Here is a 20573-nt window from a genome sequence, read left to right on the forward strand (position 1 = left end):
CTAACACAATATTTGATTGCCTAATATCCTTTAATAGAATATTTAGCATATCTTAACAATAATATTGTAAAGTTTTAAATGAATCACAAGTAAATATACATTTGATTATTTTCAATTTGTATTTTGCACAAATTATCCTTAAATACTTAATGTATTTTGCATTGAGGACCTAAAACTCTGTCCTCAGTGCGCAGTTTTTCAAGAATTGAGATCTATAAATTTGCGAAATTTTGAAAATTGTCACATGTTGATATGCTCCATTTACTCTAAAACTAAAGCATATTTTAAAAGTCAAAATCGTACCAGTGTTGGTGATCCACCTGGCATATCTCTTCGTCACTACTACTATTCCTTTAACCATGTTAAAGGTCAATTTCTCATTAGGAGTAGAGCTACTAAAATATACTATTAATGTTTCTCTGTTGTTTGATACTGATTAAGCAACAACAATATTAGTAACTCATCATTCAAATACAATCTCCATTATCAATTAATTAATCACATTTTGGAAACTACTTAAGGTTTGAGTCATTGAGGAATCATCCTTGTATTTCAAGTTTACTAGCTTCCTAATAAGAAATGTATTTTTTTGGTTGAATTGGTCTGTTGGTCTGTTATCCTTCCTTGCTCTGCTCTCTTTTGATCGTCCAATCCTCTCCGAAAACGCAATCCACTTTGATGGGTTGTTGACTTGCAGAAGACACGCTCAAGTCAGATTTGTTTAATAAAGAGGTCACTGTTTCATTAGGATAGAAAAAAATGTCTTTAATATCAATTCTATATTTATAAGGTTTGTGACAGACAAAAACAATATATTTTTAGGTAATCAAACCCAATAATAAATAAATTTTCAATACCTTATATTTGTAAAGTGTAATTAATACCTGATAATTGTCCACTATTAATATCTTATAATTGTCCATAAATGACTATTAATTCTAATCGGTATATTTCAAGAAATTTTTGGACTCAAAGAACCTGCTTAATCTCTTCTGTGACTCATCAGCGAGAGTCTCACTTAATACGTGACAATAATGAATTGATTTATCCATTGTGTCAATAATTTTCCTATTAATCTTTTTCCAATCTTTCTTAAATTTATCTGTTGATTTAACACTTTGTTTGTTAATAAAATCATACAAATATTTGCAAAATAATGAATCTTCTACGTAAATCTAATTTAACCTCATCACTCTGTCTCTCATATTGAGAGTACAAACCAAAACATCTAACTGAAGCTCTAATACTAACAGTGAAAGGACAAAAGAAAATTAAAAAAAGAATAACAACCAGAAACAAAATCCAAATTAATTCTTCTCTTTATTCCAAGTTAGTTTGTTTGCACGACTAACACAGGGTACAATGATTGCTTTTGTTTTCTTTTTCAATCTTTGGTGGCTTCTTTATTTTCTCACCATATCACCATAGGCACTTTCTGTCTATCTATTTTCCTTCTAAACACATGTAATGAAAAAGACTTCATAATTTTAAATTAGATAGTAAATTAGTAACCTTTTTTTAATTGAAGAAGTGTGAAACATGTTTTTTAAAATCAGTGTTGATCAGTAAATTAGTGATCTACGTAAAAACTATTTGCACTTTTCATAAGAGTATTTTCCGCCTCTCTTTGTATCATGTCATGACACTGGTAATCTCAGCCTATACTGTTTTTACTTTATATTTAAAAAAAAAAGTGTAAATTTTTATTTCTCAATAATAATGAATCGATATTCATCTCGTACATTACACCAAACAAAACGACTGGTTATTCTCTGTTTTTTTTTTGGTAAATATAATAGTGTATTTATTCGGCCTCTGGCATGAGTCCAGAATACAGATAAAAAACAAGGTGAACCAAATTCACGGATAGTCAGAATTTCCGTGCCATATTATCACGGGTTCCCATTTATCACGGGTTGGAAGTAAACGGTCCCATATTAGCCCACTAAACAAACATCCTTAATTACTGTCGCATGATTAACTTCATCAAACATCATTATTTTCATCCCTTGTTAGGACAAGGATCAATGTAAGACAATATATAGTACCCCTATTTAACATTGAATAACTTCCAAAGCCACACAAGGCAAGCTTATTCACCTTTTTCTAAACACAAGGAAACATACAAAACTAGCTACCCAAACAAGAAAACCACTGCCACGATAAAACAAACAAAAAACGCACCCAGCTAATTAGTTACAAACCTCACGGGCTATGCCAACCTTATTATTCACGGTATCAAACAAAATCCTAAGATTCTGTTGCTGAAAGTTCGCAATCACGTTCAACACCGAGTTCACGTTATCCGGCGCCGCCGCCATAGCAAGGCAAGCCAGCGACCCGGCACTGCTGTGAATCAAGCTGTTCTCCAATGGCAGCTTCAGGTCCAATCCCTCAAAGTGAAGGGTAATTGGCGGTGCCAGATTTTCATACGTCTTCACAAAACACGTGTCGAAAGCTCCAATGCTCGAGAACGTGCCTCCCACCTGCTTCCTGAACTCCTCCCTCACCGCGTTGTACACGGGCTCCACGAACCGGGTGATCACCGTTCCCGAATCAATTATGGTTCCGGATCCGGTATACGGGTTAAACTCAAGATACTCGCTGGGGAAAGACACCAGGACGCGCCCCACGCTGATTCCGGTGAAGTTCACGTAGTAAAGAGAAGGCCGGTGGGGGTTGCGCAGAAGCGGGGTGGTCCGGATGCTCTTGGGCTGGCCCACGGGCCCGAGTTTGAGCGACCCGGAGAAGTAGTACGATTTGAAGCTAGGAAGGCAGTAAGAGAATACACCGGAGTAGTTTGTCCCGGACTGGGAGAGAAGCGACAGTGGCCCGCGGCCCAGACCCAAAAGTCCTTGGGCCGGAACTGAGGCCCCGGAGATGGCGTTGACGCAGCCGAAGGAGTAGTTAGGGATAACATCAGCGGCTAATCTGAGAGAGTCTTGGACGAGTGTGGCGGAGAAAGAGGAGCCGGCGTAGGTTTGGTTAAAGGAGCAGGCGCCGGTTCCTGTGGCGGGGCATGAAAGCCCGCGGACCTGACCGCACTGGGGTACGGAGCAGTCCAATGGGCCGTAGCTTGTGGAAGCTTTGGGGGAGAACGTGGTGTCGGAGCAGCCCGTGCAGCCGGAGCAAGGGACGAAGGCCTCGTCGGTGCTGGTGTCCAAAACCATGAACAAAAGTTGACCGGGGGTTCCGAGTTTTGCCCTGACGATGTAGTTACCGATGTTGAAGGCCTGACCGGAAGCTATTGGGGCGGCGGAGACGGTCTTCTGGCCCAATAAGGTGGACAGGTACCTGACACGGAGAGGGTCTTTTGAGGCCATGTCCACGATCCTGGTGTCCCACGAGTCTGCCTTGGGTGGCTTGAACGGTGAGCATTTGCTGTAGACGGGAATCACGTTGAGGTCCGACTCATCCGGCTGAGAGCCACAAGGGTCAGTGGCATTGCCGCTCATCACCCAAACTACACACAAAAATAGCCCAATGCCCAACTTAGCATCCATTGTTGGTGACTTTCTGGATATGGACGAAGGTAGCTACTGCTACTAGTAGTAGCTATATTGCAGTGGTTGATGTCCATGCATGGCGGGGAGTGAGACCATTTATATAGACGCGGGAGCAAGTGGTTCTTGTAAATTTACTTAAACATCCTTCCCGATAGATATTTAATAATTGGGATCTGTTATTTTGCTCTCTTTTTTTTTCTTACAGTATTCTTAACTTTGATTTTACATATGAATTTCTCAAAAGCAACAGTATGAAAACGTTAAGAAATAAAACAGAGTGTACAGGTTTAATTTTGAGTAGTAATATATGTGAAGCTGATATCAGAAGTACACTAAACAAAAAGGCGTTGGATCACTGATGTGAAGAAAAGGGAGAAAGCTGTGGTTAAGGCATATTTGGAATTCAGTGCATTGATACTCTAAAGTGTTGCAGAACACTGCTGGTTCGCCAGGTCTGCAGCGTTTTTAGTGTTGGTATGTAGCAGCAAACAGTGCTGAAATTATTGAACCTTTTAATGTGCTTTGATTACCGTTGTAATTCAATGATTAATGAGTGATTAAGCTAACCTTTTTTGGAAGTAGGAGTGAAAGGATAAGAATTACAAAGCTAGAAAGAAAGTGGTGGTGATCTGAATAAGTGTCGGGATTAGAAATTGACAGTGGATATTTTGTCCGTACATGGATAATGCAGGAGATGCGGTCGGTCACGGGCACTCGAAGACTTTTTTGCTCAAATCTCATGCATTCATGGACCCTCGTTTCACACAAATCTACTTCAAAACAAGATCATTAAACATTAATGCCTTTAGCTTATAAAATATAAACAAGTTGCTCAACTCAACACTTTAAGCTCTAATTCCTCTTCTGGCTCTTTCCCTCACCCACCTTGCCAAAATAATTAAGTTAATAACAAATAGAAAACATGCTGATTAAGATCTTGTCTTTCCCACAGAAATCTAGATAGAAATAAATGACAAATTATGAAAAGTAACAAGGCCATACCAATGTAAAAAACATGTTACGGATGGTAAGTTTAATGCACAAATGAAAATGAAACAAATAATGATAAAGCAAATGAGTAAAAGGACAGAGAATAGAAGCAGGATGCTAGTTGAGATTAGGTGATTAGTCCATTGATGGCTGCAACTAAAAACAAAAGTGCAGAAACAGTGTAAAATATCACTGAAATCACATGTGGGAGAAACTTTAAATATATAGGCCAACAAACACAACAACGTTGAATATAAAGTTAACCACACTGTCTTTCTGAATTTAATCTGATTAACCTAATGATAGCACTATTCAGTAACTCAGTAAATAAAATATTTTAATTTTTAATTTATTTTTAGATATCAACTTAATTTAATCTTACAAAATAAATTAAAATAATATTTTCATTCATTTATTTATTATAAATTTATTTTATATATATTAAATAAAATAATAAATCTAACAAACAATAAATTTTATTATAATAATCTTTAATTTATTACTTTATATTATAAAAAAATAAATTTTAAAAATTAAATTTATATGTAATTTATATAAGACTTTCAATATTTATTTTTGTTATATATATATATATATATATAAATATAAAATAATATTATGATAGAATTTAAATATAACTCTCTTAAAAAAGTAAACTTATCTCTAATTAAATTTTACAAAATTAGTTTATAAAATAAGATTTATATTTATTTATATATTTTAAATTGATTTGACGAGACTTTTCACACTTTTATAAAAGAAGAATTAAGAATTCTTAAATTTTAAAAACCTCTACGAAAACTACTTTTAAGATTTTTTTTGTTGGATACAAAGTGCATATTTAACCTCAACTCAATTTCTAATGCAGTCCTACCTGTGATAGCACAATGTTATACTGTGTCTTTCAATGATGTAATGAAATATGACGAAAGACCAACATAATCGAATTACAATATAACAAGAATCATTGTTAAGTCCATTTGTTCAATTAACAAATTTGCCAACTGACAATTAATCAATTAATCAAGTTTCTTAATCAATACAAGTCAACAAAAACTAATGATATAAACAATTACTAATTACAAAATAATTAGATTCTGGTTTAGAATTTATCAAAGATTTATTTTGGTTATTCTTAACCACAAGATTTACATCTGGTTTTCAATTAAACTGACTGTAGTTTTTCACTGAAATTTACTTAAAATATATAACTAAAGCCACTTCACTTTATTGCTTTCGGATGCTACACTCTGAAGTGTCTGAATTCCTTTTAGGACATGATTGCTCAATAACCAAGGAATAAACTTGAGGAAGTAATTCAACAATATCTCTATTGTATTGAAACAAGTAGACTGTTTTTTTTTTTTTTTTATAACAAAAATTCATGTGTGTTTTTATTCATTTATTTATTTATGTGGTAAACCTTGTGTAAGAGACTTTTTTGTCTAAACAAAATTGGTATTGAGTTATGATTTATTATTAATCTTGGAGGAAGTCTCCCTGTCTCTCTTATACTTAATGATAGAAAATTTGAGAAGATAAACACTCGATTGAAAGTGGTATTTAACTACAAATACACATTCAAATTATAAAAAACAAAAACAGTATAGAGTTGGGAGAAAGTTCAAATTTTATAATAAATTAAAGATTAAATATGTAATGTCGTGACAACTTATATGGAATATTGACTGTTCCCACACATCAACACAAGACTTTCCAATATGTTTTGTTCTCACTCGCATACTTTCCGACTGTATAATCTCATACCTATACAGTCTCTAGATCCCTCTTATTTCAGTGTCTGTTCGATTTTTCCATATGCCCCTTCCATTAAAAGCCTGTCAGGAGCCGTTCTTTGTTTGTACCTCTTGCATTTCGTGCCTCTTGCACCGGCAATCACTTCCCGCCCTTGTCAGTGCCCGGGTGTCACATGCCCACCAACTTCTGTTTGGTTCATCCTCGAACCACCATACTGAGAGAGGTTAGGCAAAGCACGCTTAACTATGGAGTTCTAATGGGTTAGGCTACCGAAAAGCAAATGCATTTGTTGATATGAGTAGGTAAATCAATTCCTTTAAGTTATCCTTCAATTGTATAGTCTCATACCTATACAGTATCTAGATCCCTCTCATTCCGGTGTCTGTTCGATTTTTCCATATGCCCCTTCTACTGGAAGCCTGTCAGGAGCCGCTCCTTGTTTGTACCTCTGGCACTTCATGTCTCTTGCATCGGCAATCACTCTCCGCCCTCGTTAGTGTCCTTCGCAAGGTATTTTGAACTATCACACATATGGAGAACAATGAATATCTTCATAAAAAATATAGTTACTTATCAATTAAAAATGAAGTTAAAAGTGGTGAAAGTTATAAAAGTTGTAGAGAAAGTCCTTTGATCTCTATAACGAGAGTTTGACATATTGTGATAATTGTGAAATCAAAGAATTTGTATAAAATGAATATTGAATTTCAAAGCTGATAAAAAGTCCCAGAGCTATACCTGAGATCAAGAGTTGGTGAGAACTAAATTGCTCAAGTTGTTAAAGCTTATGAATTGAATAAAGGTAAAAATAATAACGCGAGAAACATGAAGGATTATGGCAAAGGTAAATCATATAAATTAATTTAAAATTATGATTAGAAAATGAATAATTGCAATCAGAATTTTGAAGACAACAACTTTAGAAGAGGGATGAGAAGGAAAATTTGACCAAAGAAAAAGAATATTTTGCATGCAACAGTTATGATTATTTTGTATACGAGTGTCTATAAATAAAGGTTGTAAAAATGTTAGAGGGAAAATTTAAATTTGCTTTAAGATGGAAACTATTTTCAAATGAAGTTCTACTAATGGTTGCAACACTAATTAATAAATCAAATGTTAGTTTTTTATATCATGTTTCAAGATGTTCAAAATTAGTGATTGAAATGAGATATTGATTCGTTAAACTAGTTTAAAGTATCAATTGGTAAGATGAAATTCATAGATGATATCTTTATTTTTGCATAAGGGTTAGAGAAAAAAACTTAGATAGAAAATTTGTAAGTAAACTTGTATTCATAATAGTTTTTATGTTTCAAACACGAATAACAATATTTTAAATTTGAGTTAATTTTTAAAAAAGAGTTACTCGGTAAGATTATTAGAACATGAAAATTTGATGTCATTTAATCTCTAGAAGGTTAATTTTGAAAATTTGTATATGGAGGAATTTTTAAGATTGCCATCCCAAATACAAATGCTTGACAAAAACTATAAAATATATAATTGACTCTTTAATTCAAATACTTAGAAGATCCTTCAATTAAAAAGTTCAATTCAGATTTATTTTTTTTCCATTTGAATAGGCAAACCTGAATGTGTGTGCTAGTGAATGTTACAACACTAAAGGAAACAAACATTTTCTTTTATTGGATAAGTATAGTAGAAAAATGCATGAATAGTGAGTTGTTGGATGTGTTTATAAAGTTTAAGGTAATGATAAACAAACAATGGAGAAAACAAATATACTAAGAATAGATGATGATGCAAAGTCAAAAGATGAAGGTGTACAAATTAAGAAAGATTCTTTATGGATTAAAATAAACATTGTGAGTATGATATAGAATGATCAATTTGCTCTTGCTGTTAAAAATGGATTTGCAAAATGCACTAATGAGTGTGGAATGTTTTTGAAAGGAGTAATAAATATAATAACTTTCTTAGTATGTGTACTTATGTGATGAGAGAAAATAAGTAATTGAATGCAAAATTTGAAAGGTAAATGAAAAAAAAAATTGGGATGAAAATAAGTACTTATGAACATACTCTTACTTTTTTGGTTTTGAAATTTTTACATATTGGTAGAGTCGTCAAAATAGGTCACAACTTGCGAGTCAACCCGGTCCGTCACGGGTTTGGGTCGGGTTGGATTTAAAAAATACAACCCACTTATATGCAGGTCAAATTTCAACCCGACTCATTTAGACCCGGCTCATGCAGGTTGAACCCGTGGTGAGCCGGGTTGGTCCACCAACCCACCTACCTAATTTTATTTTTTTAATTTATTATTTTATTTATGAAACCCTAAAAACTAAAATACTTTCTTCACTCTTACTCACTGTGTATACTAAAAAAAGAAATTAACCTCTGCTCTCACAAATTACTCTCACGATAGTACTTGCTCTTGACGGTGCTCTCACCCTCACTTCACTGAAATTCTTCAAGGAGCAGGTAAAACAACCTTCCTTTTTTCTTCTCTTTTCTCCACATTTTTGTTTTCTCACTTCTCTTTCTTTTTTTTTTCAAAACCCTATAATGACAAAAATAAGGATTTGCGAATTTGTTTTTTGTTCTGGGGGATTTGAAGACATGAAATGATTTTTTCATGTTCTGACATGTTTGTGTCAGATTTTGTTCATTTTATTTAAACAATTTGAGTATACATTATTTGAACAAGCTTTTTTTGATATCTTTGAATTTGGGAAATTATGTTACAGATTAAACTATTAATTTTTTGTTGATGTTGTTGAGTATTGGTTCTCTTTTTTTTACTAATATTTTTTTATTGATTGTCGGAATTGTTCTGATATTAGGAAAATCTTTATTAGTGAATTTGGAGACAACAAGAACAAGGGTCAAGGGTTACAATAAGAACAAAAAATGATGAATATAAAAAACTTATTTGTATGTTTTTTGCGTTTGTTTTTGAATGACATTTGGATTATATTGTACTTTTTATTATTATTTTGAATTGTCTTTAACATAATTTTTTGGGAGTGAAAATTGTTTAAATTTAAATTACAGAAAGTTTGTATTTTTTATTTTAAAAAAATGTAATTAAATGAGCTAGTGAGTCAACCCGTTTACCCACCAACCCATGGTGGGTCGGACAGGATTCAAGGTTTTCTGGCTCGCTAATAAATGAGTCGGATTAGGTTGCCTCACTAAGTGATCAACCCGTGGTGGACCGGGTCGGGTCAAGCCGGATTACCCGTTTTGACAGCTCTAGATATTGGTAAAGGATTGTTTCTTGGTAAAAAAAACAAATAAAATAACCCTTTAAAGAATTTGTAGGATGTGGCACCCTTATATCAATAGAATAAATATTTCATATTTTGTAGTATTAGTTAACATGATTAAAGAAAATTAATAAAACACAAGTATAAGTATAAGAATCTCAATAAATGTACAAGTCTTTCTTGATTTTAATATATTATTTCAAGCTAATCACATCTAATTCAATGAAAATGTTGTTGATTTTAGAAATTCAAATTGGTATGGTAACAAAGAGGATAAGAAACATATAAATAATTATGTTTTAAATTTTGCACAGTAAAAAACATATAAATGTCGTTTTATTGAGATTACACAGTAAAAAATTTCACAGAATTCGTTTTCTCTCTTCTCTCTGGCTTTTGCTTTTACTTAACTTAAGTGAGTAAAAAAAAAGTGTTAACCACCATTTTAGACTTTTTAATATAATTAGGAGTTCAAATCCAACAAAAAAAATCAAACACATTATTAAATCAACATGATCATACTCTTTAACTAAAAACTTTAAAAGATTTCCTTATTAACAATATTTCAACAATTAACCTAAAAAAAGTTTGAGTAAGATTGTTGTGAAAACAAAATATTGAAAAATTATAAATAAGTATCTTCTTCCTTCAAATCACATATTCAATCCTTCTTTTCTTTTTTTATCCTGAATTCTTTATTCTTACTACACCTTGGTAGTTATTAGTTTTCCTGCATTAGCTAAATTTTTTTGTTATATCTTGAAAATTTATATAACACTTAAACAATAGTCACCCATGCCTCAAAAAATCAAATTTATCTATGTTGTGAATCAACATTTATTACAATGAGCACTTATATGAAACCAACTCGAATTTCATTAAATAATAAGCGTGAAAAATTAATATATATTTTTTAAATATTTCTAATACAATTAAAAGAATTTAATAGACCTCACAGATGCTAAATATTTTTTTAATTAAAACTAACATATATTAAAATTAATATTTACTTTTAAAATGTGTTGGTAGTTGTACGTGTTTAATATTATTTATATGTAAATCAGAGAAGCATAATGACACGGTAGTTATAAAAAGAAAAGAAAAAGTCAAATATTTAAACCTTTGTTCTGTGCTTTTATCATTTTCTAACTATTTGACTGTACTAGGCCGTCAAAAAGAAGTTCGATGCACTTTACGGTGCTGATTTGTCTATTTCAAGTTTAAAGGGCAGAAAAACTAAATAAAAAGAAATTATAAAATCTAATTTAAAAATTTATAAAATTTGAATTTAAAATCATATTTAAAGAATCTCAATTCAATACAAAAAGAAAAAAAAATCACAATTTAGTCTCTAACAAAATTTATTTATTTATTTATACCCATACAACATTATTTGTTAAATACAACCAATAAATCTGGTAAAACTTGAATTACTTTTCTGTCTAATTGACTAATTAATTAGCATTTCCCTGTTAAGTTCTCTTTGTCAGGGAACCTAAAAGTACTAAAGGCATGCATAATGACGCTACATAATTAAGATGTTGGAAAACCGCTACAATTATTAGTTTTGATTCTACTAAGTAATGTCTTAAAAGACATTATTTACAAAATTAATGATTAAAATCTCGATTAAAATACGTTCATATCAGATAAATTTTTAATTAATATCTATGTTGGAATTAAATTCAAAGTTAGACAATATACTTTATGCAATTTTTTCAAACATGCAAAATAGACAATTCAAAGTCAGAAAAAAACAATGAAAAATATTAAACATTTAAATCCGTTACAAATATAATAAAAATAGAAATGAAAATAGAAGAGAGATAGTTTTGAGTGGTGTATTGATGGTTTAAGGTTTTATAAATTGTAAAATTTTTCTTATGAATAAAGTCAAGTATCCTTTGCTGACAATGAAAAGGCATGTTTGGGCAGTAGCACCGACCCACACCTAAGCTGATAATTACTTGGGAAATGGTTAATTCCGTGGAATCTCTTCCACCAAAAGCAAGAATTAGAATGAAGCCATTTTTACGATCATCATCCGGGCCCACCCGCACCGTTTCCTGCTCCAATCTCAAACCACGACCATCAATCGAAGCCCCACATTCACGTGCCATCCATCCTGTTACACCAACTCAAACCCAAACCCGACCCGCTTTGAGATTCGAGAACCAAACCAAAGAATAGTATTTGAGATGAAGACGAATCCAGCAAACCAACGGAGAGAATTCACGCTTTCCAACGACCAAATTCCTTTCCCTCGACAAACCATCGGTATCATTTATTAATTAATTAATTAAATTAAATTAAATTAAAGAAACTATCTTTATTTACATTTACCGCGTTTTCTTTCATCTCTTTCTTCCTTCTTCCCTGCAAACTTTTCTCTCATCCCAACCTAACAAAACAACAAAACTACCACCAAACTGAGTTTGGCTCCGTGGTTTTCAATTTCCAGTGCTAAATCCACTTTGTTTGGGACTGCGATCCACATACATTGACTCCACTTTTCTCGTGAATCGCACCGTCACGGGTTGCCGCGTATTTCTCACACTGTCCAGACCTTGGGGTTTGGTGGAGGCTTTCTCGGGGTTTTCCGTGCAGCTGTTGGACCAATCTATGTGTGGTCCTCGTGATAGTTGCTTAAGGTGTGTTATTGGTGCTGGATGTGTGTGGGGAGCAGGATAAATGCGTGTCACCGAGGATCTAGGGTTTTCGAGCCTGGTCCTTTTGGTGGTTTGTCTGGCGGTGCCGGTGATCGGCCTTGTAATTAGCCGTAGATGGCAGGTTTCCGAAGCTAAGAAGGAGGAGATCAGGAGACTTTTGGTTTTGGCAGCAGAGGAAACTGCCAGGGCCGAGAAAGAAGCATACGGCACGGTTACTGCTGCTCCAAGCAATCAATGCGCCGTGTGCTATTTTCCCGCCACCGCGCGCTGCGCTCAGTGCAAATCAGTTCGCTACTGGTGGGTTTTGAAATTATGTTGAATAGTTTAATTAGGAGTATTATTTTTAATGTGGCATGGGTTGTGAAGTTCATTTATTCAGAATGGACAAGTTGGTTAACAGTGCTTTTATTAATTATTGTTGGAAACTGGGAATACTATTTTTGATCTTGTTTTCTGGACTCTTGTGGTTTCTAAAACAAACTCTACATTATGTTAAATCTGTGTTTACTTCTTGTTGTTACATTTCATGTCACCAAGATAAATACACAAAATATCTTGCTTTTAGTTAAGTACTATCCTAGAGGAGCTCTTGTACAAGTTTAGCTCATTATTCGACATAGTTAACGACAGTGAGATCATGAGAAATAAAATTGTCTGGTGCTTTAGATTGTATTTTTACATGTTTATGTAGAAACCTTTCCGAAGAACACTTTTTTTTTAAGATATTTTTTCTTTAGTTGGGCCCGGTTGTCACGACCCCATTTATGCACTGAGTTGAATGATCTAGCTGACTGACATTATGTATTACAGTGGTTCCAATTAATTGTTTTGGGTCTGCATATTTTACAGTCTTCCAATTTATAATATTGCATGCTTGGTTTGTGGTGTTTCAGTTCTTTTGAGTGCCAAACTGTTCATTGGCGGCAAGGTCACAAGTTAGAATGCAGTCCTTCCAACATAAACCACCGGAGTTATGATATAAAAAGTGATCTTGGCAGCAAGGTGGTAGAACAAGGCTACTCTGGAATATATGGTGAGAAGTCAGAAAGTGAAAGAACAGAATGTAAATCATCCTTTGAAAAGCCTTCAATTTCTGATAGCTGCTTTTCTCCAAAAGTTTCATCTCAGAAGGATGAAAACTTCAGATTTGAGTCTCTTGCAGAGGGGAATATAACAGATTCTAATTCGGAATTGTCCAGTAATTCATTTTCTGGATTCTCAGCTTCCACAGGTTCCAGTGATTCATCTGATGATTCCTCTGTCTGTGAGAGTGTCGTTTCTAATGAGCATGTCAGATCGGAGGGAGATATTTTGGTTGATTCCACCCCTGACATTCGTGACAAAACTAATGACAATAGCAATGGGGCAACCATGTCTTCTTCACCTAAGTTTGCTGCTTTGGTTGATTCAGTAGATGGTTTTTCTACAATGCATGAATTAAATCATATCGGACCTGGTTTTAGTAAAGAAGAGAGTAAGTTTGCATCAGATGGTAATTCAGGTTCAAATGTGTATAAGGAGAAAACAATTGATCCTTCTGCAGTGTTTTCTGGATTCTGGGATAAAGCACTTGATGGGATTAAAGATGATTCTAAGAATGACACTCATACATCTTATTCTGATGAATCAACGGTTAAAAGGACTGTTTCTGAATCTTCATTTCACTTTTCATTCAGTACCATACCTCCTGCACATGTAGGAGATACCAAGATGAAGGGTTCTGAATCTGATAATGCATTTCCAAATTGTATTGGGTCTGAGAATGACAACATGAACTCTTCAAAGGAGAGGAATTTCTCGTTCTCCAATGGCAATGTTTCCAATATTAGGAGTTATGTTACTCTAAGTGATTTTGAATCTGATCATTTGGAATCTAAAGCCAGCTCCAGACCACCTTTATCATCTTTCTCCCATCAATCCTCCTGTGTAGGCAAAGGTTCAGTTTGCGCAGATGCTTTGAACATCCATAATTTGCAAGCAACTGACACTAAGGTAACAAATCATGTTGTGGAAAACTGCCACAGCACCTTCAAGTCCACTGCGATTGGATGCCTGAAGCATGACCATACTGATTCTAATTTAGCTTCTGAAACTAAAGAAAATTCTTATGCCAGTACAAAACACAGGAATAATGACGATGAATATGACACCTGGACTGTCACTTCCTCTCGTGTTGCTAGCTGTTCTGCAAATTCTGGAAGTGGTATAAAAACTTCTGTTTTGAAAGTTATTGATCAGTTTAGAGAATCAAATATGTCAAAGCACTTTCCGTTCTCTGTTGGGAGTGAGGTTGGTGAAAGACACAATGACAAGGTTCTTCTATAACATATATATCTATATATATATATATATATATATATATATATATATATTTGCATTATTTTTGTGCTTAAAAATATTGTTACCTTACATTTAATTGCAGGTTTTTTTTCCTTATGAAATGTTTGTCAAGCTTTATAACTCAAACAAGGTGGAGTTATGCCCATTTGGCCTTATAAATTGTGGAAACAGGTAATTTCAAATGATTTAAGATAAAACATTAAAAATATAATTGGTTCCATCTTATATGTGGATTTTACCATTGCAATATCGCTTTGTGGTGTGTATTATTATCTCCTTGCTTTGCTCATAAAGACACATATTTTACATTATCATTAAATGATTGATTTGAATAGTTAGGTTGTAATCAATTACTCCTCCACCATGTATTGTGGAAGATTCATGTTTTTCTTTTCAACTTTGCAGTTGTTATGCTAATGCTATACTTCAGTGCTTAGCATTTACGCCGCCTCTGACTGCTTATTTGTTTCAAGGATTACATTCTAAATCATGTATGTATACTATCAGAGGTTTCATCATGGAAACACACCTACTTTGTTTATCGAATATTGTGTTATTAGTTGTAACAATTTTTGTAACTTAAATATCTCCTATGCAAATTTTAGGTGCACCTAAAAAATGGTGTTTCACCTGTGAATTTGAAAGATTGATTTTGAAGTCAAAGGACACAAAATCTCCATTGTCTCCTATGAGCATAATCTCTCATTTACAGAATATTGGAAGTCAGCTTAGTAATGGGAGAGAAGAAGATGCACATGAATTTCTTAGGTATTTTTTACACCTTTGAATCCATGTAAAATAACCTGAGTATTGTTTTGTATTTCATTTTAAATGAACGATGATGCACTTGACACTTGACAGGCATGTTATTGACACAATGCAATCTGTTTGCCTTCTGGAAGCTGGGGTTACTGCATCGGGCTCTTTAGAAGAGGACACTACTTTAATGGGTCTAACATTTGGTGGTTACCTTCGATCAAAGGTAATTTTTATTTCTATCTAAAATAGTAACTCACAATTTTCTTTATGATTTTCCTTTTCTCCTGTCATAACTGTAATACAGTGTTGGCATGATTATGTAAAAGATAATTTTATCATTGTTGTCATAGTAACATATGCTATTTGAAGGTAAAAAAATAAATGAACATTCTCCTCATTTGGCAGATAAAATGCATAAAATGTGGAGCAAAGTCTGAACATGTTTATGAAATAGATAATGATATTATTAGTCATTATAATCTGCTGATTGGAAGTAAAAGGGACAAATGAACATTCTCCTCATTTGGCAGATAAAATGCATGAAATGTGGAGGGAAGTCTGAGCGTCAAGAAAGGATGATGGATCTGACTGTTGAGATAGAAGGGGATATAACAACCCTGGTGGAGGCTCTTCAACGATTTACAAGCACTGAGACTCTGGATGGGGAAAACAAGTACCACTGTGTCAGGTTGGTTGATTTTTTGGGTGCCTTTTGATCATTATCTTCATAGGGAGAGTTAAGTTACTACAGATTTTTTAGTGTAGATTAAATGCAAAATTTTAGAATTAAACTGTTAGCATGATAGGATTATGTAGATTTTGATAGAACTCTCAAGGTTTATGTTAGGAAAAAGGGCAGAAATAGAAGTTAAGAGTCAATTAGGAGGGGGTTAGACAGTTAACAGGGGGGTAAGAAGGGTTATGTTAGAAGTTAGGAGGCAGTTATAATGTCTATGGTGGGTTATCTCTTAAGGGGAGAAAACATGTATGAGGAAGGTTGAGTATTTTGTTTCAGACAGGTTCTGTCCTGTGTAAAAGGGAATTTCTTCCCTTGAAAGTTGTTGAACGTCTTTGCGCTGGCTTTTCTAATAAAAACATCATTTTACAAAGTTGGTGTAACATTCCTCTGTGCATTTTTTTTAATCTGAAAGAGAGTTTTGGTTTCTTGTCACCAAGAAACTTACAGATTTGTTGCTGTGATGTTCTGCCTGTTTTGGTAATTTTTATCATAAACACTTCAGGTGAAAAAATGAAATAAGTTATGCTATCTTAAAAGTAGTTATGCATTTATCCAATCAGGCTCCTTAAATTGGTTAAGGAAAGTTAAGTCTGGGATGTCTCCTGTCAAGGGAAGAACAGCCCCGACCAATAAAAACACCTCTTAATTTTATCATCTTTTTATGTGCCATTATGAGTAAAAAAATTTAAGTTATTTCTGTTTCCTCTTAATAATCACCTTGGTATTAAAACAGATGTTGCATAAGTAGGGAAAATGTTTAGGCATGTGCCAAATGGCAAGTGTTAGAATGGTTTGCACATGGCCTACTTCCATTGAGCCTATATTATATGGATCCTAGGCCATTAGCATACGACGGATTCACTAATTACTGCATTATTTTTCTATGATTTTGGCCTGGCTTTACATAAAAGAAAGTATTCCACAGTCCTAATGTCACAAGTTTACAAAGCCTGTGCCATAATAATTGACATGCAAGATAATCTGTCAAATCAACCTTGTAAAACTTATTTTATTGTGGCCAAGTTATGACTCTAGCCTTTTACAAAATTATGATATATAGCATCCATAAAAATGTTATCGTCTCTCCTATTTTGTCTTTTAGTGTTGTGCAAATGTTTCCTTATCTTCGATTTTAGTTGGAATTTTGTTTGGAGTACTTGTACTCAAATGTTTTTGCTTGTGTTAATAAACTATTTCCATTTAAAGATGTAAATCTTATGAGAAGGCCAAGAAGAAGTTGACAGTTTCAGAGGCACCCAATGTTCTTACTGTTGCATTAAAGAGATTTCAGGTATTTCATGAATTCAATTCCAAGACAATGTTATTTTACCTGCACTATACGCACATTTTCCTTATTTGTTACATCATATTGCAGTCTGGGAAATTTGGGAAGCTCAACAAGCCTATTCAATTTCCTGAAATACTTAATTTGGCGCCTTTCATGAGTGGGACTAGTGATAAATCACCCATATACAGATTGTATGGGGTAGTTGTCCACTTAGATAACATGAATGCTGCCTTTTCGGGTCATTATGTGTGCTATGTGAAGAATATACAAAACAGGTGGTTCAAGGTTGATGACAGTGTGGTAAGTCCCTTACTTTTGTATTTGTTCCCAATATCAAGAGCAACCTTTGGTTCCCAAATGTACTTTTCTAGATATGATTTTCTTAATTTGTAGTCCATGGTCCTTTTGATAAAATATATGGTAAAACTGGGTCAGAATATGGGATTAAGAAATGAAAGCATTTGATAGAAACATCTGCATCTTGACCTAATTTGAAGACTAGAGCTAGAGAAGAGATGAGATGTCAATGAAGATTCCTCCTGGTGTCCGGAGAGATCTGGACTCTACCTGAATATGATTTCCACTCTCCCTTTTTGCCGTAGTTAAAAACTGAATATGATTTCTACTCTCTCTTTTCGCCCTAGTCATACCCTATTATCCTTTGAGTTCTTTAACTCAGTAATGGACAGTCTAACTGTTGGACTAAGTTCATTTTTCTAATATTCTAATCACAACATACTGTTATTTACATTACTAATTGCTTTTAGTCCACTGGGAAGTGAACAATGTAGTACCAAAATTTATCAAGAATGCTTTACAAATTACAAATATAGTTAAAGGTCAGTGATTTAAGTAGGATGCTATTGCGCCACTACAGTTGCAGAGCATCCCTTAACTACTACAGAGCCTGCTGTAGTAGGGAGGTTAAGAGTGTATTTGGGAAACATTGAATTTCCCCATTTCAGTGGTCTTCCTATATATTTCAGCTGTTTATTAAAAAAAATCTTGTTTGGGCCAATCAACATCTTAAAAAACTAAACTTTTCAAAACCAACTTGAAAGATGAAGGTTGCACCTATTTATAAATTAAATTTAATTATAAGTCTAGTTAATAAGGAATTTTTAGTACACCTTCTTGTTCTGAAGACTGAATATCGTAAATGTGAATAAATATTTGTGGATGGTTCAACAATGGATGACACAGTAAGCCTAATAATTTTTGTTAGGATTTGATGTTATTCTAGAATTTAATCTTACAAAACTAGCTTAAAAAGGAAGATTTAGGTATGTTTATATATTATTAATTTGGACATATTTATAGTTGAAATGGGATTTCAAACACAACTTAAAGTCCAAAATAGTTTTTTTCTTCTGAAAGGTAATATATTTTGTTGCATCTTTGGAGTCCAGTTGTTTGCTTTTAAAGGTGTAATTCCCCAACTTCAAACAAAACTGATTCTGATTATAATCGAAATAATCGATTATCAAAATAATCCAATTCTCACAGCTGCCCCAAATTCATTAAGTGTAGCCAGCTGTTGCAGATGCCATAGTAGTGCTACGAGACAGGCTATTCTAGAAAAGCCCAATGAACTGAGATATCTCCCTGTTTCTCTTGTCTCTTCTCCAACCTCTCTCTGCCTCTCTTATGTTGATCTTCCTGTTGCCTCTGTCTTCTCTGGCAACTGTGTCTGGTCTCTTTTGTCTTTGGCAAGTGCCTCTGGTGACGGCCGCTCTTTTATACTGTCTTCCCTCTGGTGAGCCACCTTATTGGCACAAATAAACTGAAAGAAAGAATATCAGGCAAAGGTAGACGAATGACAAAGGTGGTGCAAGAGGTTCAGAATTGAAAGCTCTGTAAAGTAAAGTTCAGTGGATGAATGTGTCCTCAAATCACTGTTTTATTACTAAATAGAAGGAAAGTTAAAGAACATTTGATGCGGTTTTTACTTGTATTTTACCTGGTTTAACAATCTGCCGTATGTCTTGCAGGTGACTGCTGTTGAATTGGAGAGAGTCTTGACAGTAGGAGCATATATGCTTTTATATGCAAGGTAACTTAGCATTTTTGCTCAAATCTGACAAGGGGAGGGAGACATCGAATCATTCAGTGTTTAACACATTGATGGGTGGCTTCAATGATCCTTCTAACTACATTTTCTCTTGTTGGCTTCTCTGACTATCTGAATCGCGTTGTAGGTGCTCGCCTAGGGCTCCAAGATTAATCAGGAACAGAATACTATCCTCGGATTCAAAATGTAAAGCCAGCGGAAAGACTCTTGCAACGAAAGCGAGATATATATCTACGAATTATGGTGTTCCTGAACATGTAAACAGTTCCATCTCTCCGGATGGCTCACCTGCATTGGAGTCTTTCTATTCAAAGTTTCACCACCTGAAAAAGATTTTAGAGGAAGACTCGTCCAGTGATAATTCATCCCTCTTTAGCAGCAATTCTGATGAAGGTTCTTGCAGTACCGATAGCACCTGCGATTCAGCCAGTACAGATGACTTCACAGATTATCTTTTTGGTGATTCGGGAAATGGGTGGAGGAATTCTGATTCTGACACGTCCTCTTCATCTTCCCCCTTAAACTGTCGACATTCCCCACTCTCTAATATGGATCGATACGATTCAGTTTCTCCTGGTGTGGAGAAAGACAATGATGTATACAGAAATGGAGCAGTGAATGTTGAAAGGAGAGGGATGGGTGTTTTGCATTCTAACACAACTTCACAGCATAGAGGGTTAGGTAGTGGTAGGATTAGTAGTAGGGAGACTGACTGTTTTGTGAAAGAAGGATCTAACCTTTGTAATAATGATACAGAATGTGGTGTATTACGTAGAAAAAGCATAGAACGGATTAAAATTTAGTAAAAGCCGGAGCTCTGGAGTTTGGAGCACTAAATAATGAGTGAGGCGGCGTCGTTTTCAGAAAGGAAAATTAGCCACATCACTTTGCCAATAACTTAACCAGCTGTAGATATGCATACCTCCAACTTTCTTATAAAACTTTATTCTGTTATTTTAAACAGGAAAGTAACATATTGTTTGTCTTATCATACTTGCATTTTGTTTATATTTGTATTATACCTGCTTCGTACTGCAAATCACCACCAAGTTTTATACTTTTTTGGATGATTTTCAGAGGGCCTTCCACCCTCTGCAACCAAACAAACTCAATCATTCCCCCATGAATTTGCTTTTTCTCTATTAACATAACAATCGGGTCAACCCCATTACTCTTCTAATGGACTTTTTCTTCCTATATCCTATAATTTCTAT

At 34.1% G+C, this 20573-nt stretch overlaps 2 protein-coding genes across 3 annotated transcripts; one reads left to right on the forward strand and one right to left on the reverse strand.

Moving 5' to 3' along the window:
* Positions 1–1942: 1942 nt before the first annotated feature.
* On the reverse strand, positions 1943–3603 carry LOC106762780 (aspartyl protease AED3). Its single transcript, XM_014646844.2, has one exon. It carries the CDS (start codon positions 3501–3503, stop codon positions 2193–2195), a length of 1311 nt encoding a protein of 436 aa, XP_014502330.1. The 5' UTR covers positions 3504–3603; the 3' UTR covers positions 1943–2192.
* Positions 3604–11745: 8142 nt separating this feature from the next.
* Positions 11746–20320, forward strand: LOC106762044 (ubiquitin carboxyl-terminal hydrolase 17). 2 transcript variants are annotated; one of them, XM_014645726.2, is made up of 11 exons: positions 11746–12459; positions 13056–14475; positions 14585–14673; positions 14908–14993; positions 15108–15270; positions 15364–15484; positions 15792–15949; positions 17207–17291; positions 17376–17588; positions 19280–19341; positions 19487–20320. In XM_014645726.2, the coding sequence occupies exons 1-11, from the start codon at positions 12185–12187 to the stop codon at positions 20160–20162; spliced, it is 3348 nt and encodes a 1115-aa protein (XP_014501212.1). In that variant the 5' UTR covers positions 11746–12184; the 3' UTR covers positions 20163–20320. The 2 variants fall into 2 exon arrangements, with proteins under 2 accessions (XP_014501212.1, XP_014501213.1); XM_014645727.2 differs by having other exon boundaries at positions 11749–12459; positions 13056–14451.
* Positions 20321–20573: the final 253 nt, after the last annotated feature.

This window comes from Vigna radiata, chromosome 5, assembly GCF_000741045.1.
Source record: "Vigna radiata var. radiata cultivar VC1973A chromosome 5, Vradiata_ver6, whole genome shotgun sequence".
NCBI lineage: Eukaryota > Viridiplantae > Streptophyta > Magnoliopsida > Fabales > Fabaceae > Vigna > Vigna radiata.